Source organism: Lichenostomus cassidix, chromosome 5 (genome assembly GCF_008360975.1).
Source record: "Lichenostomus cassidix isolate B80296 chromosome 5, HeHo_3.0, whole genome shotgun sequence".
Classification (NCBI taxonomy): Eukaryota; Metazoa; Chordata; class Aves; order Passeriformes; family Meliphagidae; genus Lichenostomus; species Lichenostomus cassidix.
The window spans coordinates 36,132,151-36,140,189 of record NC_139486.1 but is presented as its reverse complement, the minus strand read 5'-3'; the positions used below and the strand labels follow the sequence as shown (position 1 = coordinate 36,140,189).

The 8,039-nt window shown below is 41.8% G+C and overlaps 1 protein-coding gene across 3 annotated transcripts; it reads right to left on the bottom strand.

Annotated features, from left to right (window-relative positions):
- Positions 1-971: 971 nt before the first annotated feature.
- On the bottom strand, positions 972-7,073 carry LRRC57 (leucine rich repeat containing 57). Of its 3 annotated transcripts, none has more exons than XM_085062302.1 (6): positions 6,603-7,073; positions 5,719-5,814; positions 4,399-4,534; positions 3,113-3,381; positions 2,466-2,651; positions 972-1,906 (listed from the first exon to the last, which is right to left on the bottom strand). In XM_085062302.1, the coding sequence occupies exons 1-6, from the start codon at positions 6,741-6,743 to the stop codon at positions 1,865-1,867; spliced, it is 870 nt and encodes a 289-aa protein (XP_084918428.1). In that variant the 5' UTR covers positions 6,744-7,073; the 3' UTR covers positions 972-1,864. The 3 variants fall into 3 exon arrangements, with proteins under 3 accessions (XP_084918428.1, XP_084918429.1, XP_084918430.1); XM_085062303.1 differs by having other exon boundaries at positions 5,719-5,892; positions 6,599-6,731; XM_085062304.1 differs by having other exon boundaries at positions 5,719-5,894; positions 6,603-6,692.
- Positions 7,074-8,039: the final 966 nt, after the last annotated feature.

The following is an 8,039-nucleotide window of genomic DNA, read 5'->3' as shown; positions in this document are numbered from 1 at the left end:
ATTGAAAGGTTTCTAAATGTACTAGTGATCACTTAAAAGAAATGTTAACTTACTTAAATACTACCCATAGTAGTAATTTTTATAGCAATGCTAACTCCATAATTTTCAACTGTTCTGTTCTGTCATCTGCTTCTTACACACTGTTGTGGAATAAAGAATCCCAATAAACACATGTTAAATGAGAGAAACAGCATCTCTGAGCACACATACTTTCAGTTAAAAGACAGTAAAACCAAAATGCCACCCCAGCACAGTATTGCCAAGTGCATATATATTGGTGATAGACCACTCTGGTGAATGCACAGAGGGAATCCTGCTAACTGCTAATTTGTTCTGTTGATGTCTCATGCACAGCAGATCTCTAGGAAAAAGAAAGCTAGTACTTCAAATGGCATTTAGGTATCAAGTAGAAGGAGCTAAAATTTAGAACAAGTGTGAACACTTCATTCACTTCTCAATTTGCATCTGTGTAATCTATTAGTATGAAGCGAAATAGATTTCTGACTTCAATCTAGGGTCTTGCTTCATGGTAACACACATTTCTTAAGGCACTTCCTTGGTTACGTCTTGCAAAACAAAGTAGTCTCATAAACAGTTTCAGCTGTCAGCTACTTCTGACAAGTAGTAGTTTTTTCATTAAATAATAGCTGGAATGGGGACCAGTACAACTGGTTCCCTGTTAAATGATGAATCACATCCATCCTTTGAATAAGGAGCTGATGTCCTCTAAAACACTCTTCTTCTAGGTAAGAGGTATTACTATGTAAGAATTGAAAACAGGGTCAGGGAACTAAATATCTCTCTGAGCACCTCAAAAAAGAACCACTTATTGCTAATCCTAATTGTGGGTGTTGTGTTGAAGTGTAGCTGTTACCAACAACTGACAGACTCCAGTAGCTAAATGAAGGCTTTCAGTGACATCTTTGTACTACTTATTAAAATGACAACAGTTACACCAAATAAACTTGAACTGATTTTTTGAAAATAATTTACTAAAATATACAAGTACATTTTCCTTTTCAGTAGAAGTTACATAATTGCATACATTTTTAGCTCTTTCTAGGTGCTTTTGGTAGTAAGGCAGCAGCAGTGGGCTGACGACTCAAACCTGCAGCGTTGCTCTGTACACAAGGAGTCAGTGCAAGGATATTATGTTTTCTAGCAATATACATTTTTACTGAATACACTGAAGATGAACCTAATTTTTATTTGATACAGCTCAAGCAAAAGTGGACTGTAGTGCAATTCTTGCTTATGGGAAAAGAAAGCCTGGAGAGTAAAATATAAATGAAGGATGCTCAAACCACAATTTCTTTACTGGAAGCTGTAAATAAAACATTTAACTTAACCACAACTATTTGTGCTTCATTAAAAAAAAAAAAAAACTTACACAGGTTATAAACTAAAACCTCATCTGTAAAAGTCCTTCTCTGCAGAATAGTGCTTACTGCAAGACATACAGTGCTTTGGTGGTAGAACTTCCATGTGCTATCACGGAAAAATGTTTCCAGAAGAAATAATCCTCTTACAAATCAACAGCCAGCTTCCTGACAAAAGGGAACTGGCAACTTTGAAATGCTTGTTCCCTTTCTCTGTGAAAGAACAAGCACTGACAAAGGAGAACATGTACTGTGTTAAAAGCTATTGTGGCACAAAAATCAAAACTGGCCCCTGGGCAGGTTCATCAGTTCAATACCTATATTCTCTAGTTCAAGTTTATTCAATGCGGCCTTAACAGGCTGTATCAGACTACTAGAAGAGGTGTACTCTGATCATTTCCTTCATCCATCTTGGTTTAAGTCAGTGAAGCAGGTGCTTCTAGTCTAAGTCTTCTTACTGGTAATATGTAGGGTCAGAATAGTGATCATGCAAACTTCTTCTTTGTAGCCGTAAATCGTTCCATGTACTATAAAGAAAACAAAAAAAAGTCCAGGACTTTTTCAGATATTAATAGAAGATTCATCACTACTAAAAGCAGCTAAGCTTCTGCTCTCAGACTCAAAAACATACTGCATCTAAAGCACATTTTAAATGCCAGACATCACTATTAGAGCTTTAATTCCAAACAAAGATACCCCCAAAAAATTTCTGGCATTTGCTGCCATTCAGATTCATGGTCAAATCTCCAGTGCCATGGATGAACTAATGTTAAATACTTATGAATGCTGTATAATACAAAGCATCCATTGTTTTTTGTCCCATCAAATGGAAAACACACCTGTCATAATTAGCCACCTTTCAAAAGATGCTCATGAAAGAACTAACCCTGAATCCTACGAGAAAGTTATCTTTGAAGAACTCTTGTTTTTAGAGGTTAGTTAGGAATCCAGTAGCAATGACACTACCAACAGACTATTTTGTGCTTTTATTCACCAGCATAAATGCCTTGTATTCTGAGTAAGGACTTCACCAGGAGTTTCTTTAAAAAAAAAGACAAAAAAACCCAAACAAAGCAAAGCACAAACCTTATCATAACCATCCAGTTCTCTGAGTTTCTTGATTTCAAAGAGGTTGCCTTCTACTGCAAGCAGTGAGATCTGGGAATCACTGAGGATACTCTGAGGCAGCATGCTGAGTTCTAGACAGTTTTCTTCTAAACGCAAGACTTTGAGTCGTGGACAGTGGGAGATCTGCACTGAGATCTGGGAAATCTTGTGGAAAAAAAAGAGAAATGGGATTAAAATTGTAGAAATCAATGATTATTAAAGTGATGTGCTTCAGACTTATACAGAACAATTACCATGTTGTAAATATAAACTATATTAATAGGAACTAAACAACAATGCATAAGTAATAAATTATCAAAAATCCAAGTAACTTTTTTTATTCCGTAATGACAAGCAACCTACACATCTGTTTATCACATTCCTACTCAAGAACTGTACAAGTAATTTTCTGCATGACTAAATTCAAGATTTGTTAGTTAATCAAATCAGACACTTGGATGTATTGATACACAAACTCTAGTTATGATTCCTCATTTGTGTTGTGTCCAGGAAATGTCTTTTAGCTATAAAGTTTTGGTGGTTTCATCTTCTGTTCCATGGATGTACTAAGTCCAAAATAAACCATGTCCTAAATCTACATACCCACAACATCTTAGTTACCAGACCTGGTTCTGATTCAAATTGAGTTCAATAGCCTGAAGTTCTCCCACAGTGTCGGGCACATTTTGGATCTGGTTTTTTGAAAGATCTACCACATCCAAATGGCGAAGACCAGAGAGTTGGGTAGGCACAGTCCGAAGCTGGTTTCCAGAAAGGCTCAGGGTTTTGAGAGCCGAGAGTTGTCCAAATGCAGTTGGTAGCTGCCTCAAGTGATTGCCATTCAAGTGTAGTGTTTCCAGTTTTTTCAGTTTACACAGCTCCTCAGGTAAAGCAGCTAGAGAAAAATTACAGAAAAACACATGACCTAAACAAAGAGCAGTAAACATTCATACCCATTTAATTCAAATAAGCTTCTGTATGGAGAACAGTGCTATATTAAGTAATTTCTCACTAAATTCCTCCCCATTTCCCACTGAAGGCACAAATCCCTGCACAGAAACTTAAGCCCACGGACTACACATGCTTTCTAACCATCTTCCATAAATGTATTAAAAATAATCCACAGGCAAGACAGACCTTCAAATCATGGTCTGAAATCACTATTTAGAAGATTTTAGCCTGTCAGTTATAGTCTTCACTCTGCCAACATGGTCTATGACACTTGAAATACCATACAATTCACAGCTTCACCTTTGCCCTTTAAAGGTATTGCTCAGCTTGCTCAAAAGTAAGTTATGGGATAATTCATACTGTGCCATATCAGCACAAGACCTCACCAGGTAAGGTCTGCTGTCATCCATTCATCCTTCTTTTCACCTACACATGTGTATAACCTCTAACACTCCTGAGTTGCACTGTAGAGTCCATAAGGTTTGTAAAATATGTTTGTTTTTCCAAAAAGGCAGATAATACATAATTAATGCATAAAACCCCTAGTTTCTTCATTCTCATTTTTCCATAACGATGGATATTTGTTCAACAGAAACAGTAACAACCAGTGAATAGCCAGGAACATTGTCTACGTATCCTCTTCATTACCTGTTCTCTAGGCAAGTACTGAACCGTCTGACACTGGTAAACCTTCACATCAGTTAAGCCACAGCACAAAACCATTATGGCTTTGAGTACTCATGTGGCATTGTAAAATTGATAATACACAAAGTGGCTGCTATTTTTGCAGAATTTATGATTTAGAGGTCTTTTTCCTGTACATGTATTCCAAAGATTTCAGTTCAGGTGACTAAACTTGCCATTTACATCTAGAGAGAGTAGAACAATTAAATTTAGTTTTTGATGGAGAAAATGAGTTATTATTTTTAAAATCAGTGGAGATACTAATTAGCAGGCATACTCAGTTTGTTGTTGTTTAGAGCAAGGCTCTTCAAAAAGGAAAATTTTCCAATGAGAGGTGGCAAGAGCTCTATTTTGTTGTTCGACAAGTCTATTGTCCTTAAGTTGCTTGCCAGCTTCTGCAGATCTTCAGGAAACTATGGGGGGAAAAAGATAAAGTATTTAAATAGCTGATACAAATTGGAATGTTCAAGTTAAATTTTAATTGAAGTTTGTATTGCTGTTACATATTGTCATACCTATCACAATATCCAAGTACCACAGTGTGATTGGAAAATTTGTTTAACATATATTTTTTAAAATATTTTTTCATCTGGGGAAGGGAAAAGGAGTATAAAGAAAACACTAATATCTAGAAAGAGTAGGTTTTTATCCAAATAAGTAAAATTAAAGACACTATATTTTCATCCTCCTGTGTGCTTCTCTCAAATATGCCTGTCATTTGAAATACTCTACAGCCAGTTAACAACTCTATATTTTAGCAGAGTATGATTGGATGATTTTTCTCTTGCTTTCCTTTTAAAATAATTATGCATACAATTATGTATACCATTTTCCTTCTTCTTATTTACATCCTGTACCACTTTGGTACTGAGTCTTTGCACTCAGGTGAAAAACCAGAAAATATGACAAATCACCATCAAGGAGTCCTGGTGAATAAGCCAGTGGCTTTGATTCTCCTTTGGCTTGACTGAGAAAAAGTGAAGAGAGGAGGTAGGACAGTGGAAGAAGGTATGTTAGAAAAGGCTTGGAAAATTACTGTAATATAGAGTTATTTTTGGCTATCCTGTGAATCGTTGCTTGACTTATGGTTCCAGGACATTCTGTGTTTTTCTGCAGTTGAGTCTAAGTCAAGACAATTTCCAATATAATAAACTTCCAGGATGCTTGCTGCTAGCCCAATGAACAGCCTGGACACACTATTCATATGGCTCAAATTAAGTACAGAGTAAGTGTCTAAATTTGGCAAATTGTAGAGTATCTTGCCAAGTAACAATATGGTTAAAAAAATTATATTTTCCCCCTCAAGTTTAAAAGTTTGTGCATTTTTAAAAACCAAAACATCATAACTAGTATTTCTTGAACATATATGCACTGTAAAGCATAAGCTCATAAGCATACAAGTGCCCTGACAGATAAATCCTCAATCATAAGACAAGGCAAGCAAACATGAAAAAAACCCACCAAACTTCATATATTTTCCATTACTGTTTATAAGAAATACACATATGCAGTGCATTACTACATTGAAGTGGGACTTTCTCTCCAAAAGTCTCAGTCACACACACAGCCAGTCGTGTTTCCCCTCCCAGTACATTACCTCAGTAAGTCCCTTTCCCGTCAGCTGAAACACGCCGGTTTTCTGCGCTGTCTCCAGGTGGGCTTTTAGTGCACTATTTCCCATCCTAACAGTTCCCTGTCAAGCACACCAGAGTTCAAGTGATGGTGTCAGCCAGTTTCTCTCTTACTCTGTGCTAGGGAACTGCAATCCAGTCTCTGTGATAAAGCAAATGTTAAGTCATTCTATGTGCGCTGTCCCCAACACCACGAGCATTCTGACACACTGAACCATTTCACTGCTGTGTTTTCATCCCCCTCAGAACTAAAACCTGCAAGTTTAAAGGTTTACCTAGATTCACCTAGACTAAGGTATCTTCAATACAGCAGTTTGATCACTGAAAGAATGCAACAAGCACAGTCAAAACTAGGTGGGGAAACTGCACATTTTGCCTCTTTCACGACCCGGCAGCACAAGGAGATTCTCCACGGAGACGGGCTGCAATTTCTGTGGCATCTACCAGCGCTGGCCTGCCGACACTGGTACTGTTTTATTTCCTGGTTTTACCACCTTTATTCTATTCAGAGAACGGACTCCTGTGCCGTGACTACTAGCAGGCACACGACGCCCACCTCCGTAACCCCAGGAAGGTTTAATCCCAGGGAGCACAGGTCACAGGCCCGGGATTAGTGCCGGCTTGCCAGCCGGGCGGTGGGGAATGAAGCCTGGCACAGCACGTAAGCAGCCGCGACGGGAACACCGACAGGAGATGCGCTCCGTGCCGCAGCGGGGCCCCGGCAAGGGGCGAGGCCAGCACCGAGCCCCTGCAGGCCGCGAGCCCCCCGTCCCAACCCGCCCGGCCGCTCCGGCCCCGGCCCCAGCCCCAGCCCCGCCGGGAGCCGCCGGGCCCGGCCCAACCAACCAACCTGTCCGGGCGCTGCTGGCAGACGCTCGGCGGCGGCGGAGCCACGGCCGGTCCCCCGCGCTCCGCCCTTCCCGAACCGCCGCTCCCGCAGCGCCGCCCGGAAGCGGACGCGAGTCAGCGCCGTTCCTGCCACGCCCGCCATGGCGGCGGCCAAGCGCTCCCGGCCGCGGCCGGCCCAGCGCGACACCCGCGCCAGGCTCGCAGCGGCCGCCAGCCCCAGCCCCAGCCCCAGCCCCAGCCCCAGCCCCCGGCCCCGCGGGGCGGGCGATCCCGAGCTCGAGTCCAACCCCGAGCTCGATGGCGATGGCGATGCCGAGCTGGAGTGTAGCTCGTGGCTCGGCGCGGACAGCGATGAGGAGGAGGGCGGCGGCGCGGCCTGGCCCACGGAGCCCGGGCAGCGCTCGGCGGTGGCCGTGCTACTGGAGCGGTGCCTGGCGGCGGGCGCCCTGAGCCAGGTACCGCCCGGGCCGGGCAGCCGCGGAACGGCGGAACGTGCGCGTTCTGCGCGGGAATCGTGCCGCATTGCCCTGCGCGGGAGAGCAGTAACAACTGTAAACTGTTCAAAGCCGTTAGGGAGAATTTGCTCGCTACGTTGTCGCTGTTGATTGCATTTTTCCTGTTGTTTTACTTTCAAAGGAGACCTTGGATTTAACTTGTAGAAAAACGCCATGCTTTGCGAAATTCTCAGAGATGGAAGAAATGGTGAACATGGAAGCCGAAATCAATGAGGTACATGCAGCCTTTACCATTGTCAGTGTACACTCATCACTTTGATACTCGGAGGTATTACAGGGCCCCCGATGCAGATCAGACTGCCACATTGTTTCATGTTTGGAGCGTTTTCGTGACACTTCACCTGTTTAACAATTGGCACCTTTTTCCCCACTGGACTGAGTTGTCATAAAGAAAAGAACAAAACTCTGAAAGAAAAGTTTTAGGTATAATTAGAAGGACTTAACAGGCAGCACCTTTGACTAAATTGTTACCTGAAGTTTTCTGAAGAATAAAGAAGAATTTGTAGTTGACTTCAATGTGCAAAAAGATGTCTGTTTATAGGCAATTTCATTGCTTAGCAAGTGGTAACCTCAGTAATTTCCTACTGCCTGAATTGGCTGCTGTCTTATATTTTTAATGTTGGTTGAGACACTATACAGACTATGAAACTACTTTGTAAGTGATGTAAGCTGGAGAGACATGGATTTGAAGAGTAGGCTATTCAGTGATTAAGGAATTGGCAGGATGGACACAGCCAGAGAGTTGTAGTCAATGGCTCTCTGTGCAGGTGGAGGCTGGTGACAAATGGTGTCCCTCAGGGCTCTGTCCTGTGACTGGTACTCTTTAATATCTTTATCCATTACATAGACATGGAGAGCAAGTACACCCTCAGCAAATTTGTAGGTGACATGAAGCTGAGAGGAGCACTGGACACAACAGGACA

Coding starts and splice junctions, on each gene's coding strand:
- LRRC57 (XM_085062302.1), bottom strand. CDS start 6,743: ATGGCGGGCGTGGCAGGAACGGCGCTGACTCGCGTCCGCTTCCGGGCG. Junction 4,535..5,718: donor CGGGAAAGGGACTTACTGAG/GTAATGTACTGG, acceptor TTCCCCCCATAG/TTTCCTGAAGATCTGCAGAA. Junction 3,382..4,398: donor TCTAAACAACAACAAACTGA/GTATGCCTGCTA, acceptor ATTTTTCTCTAG/CTGCTTTACCTGAGGAGCTG.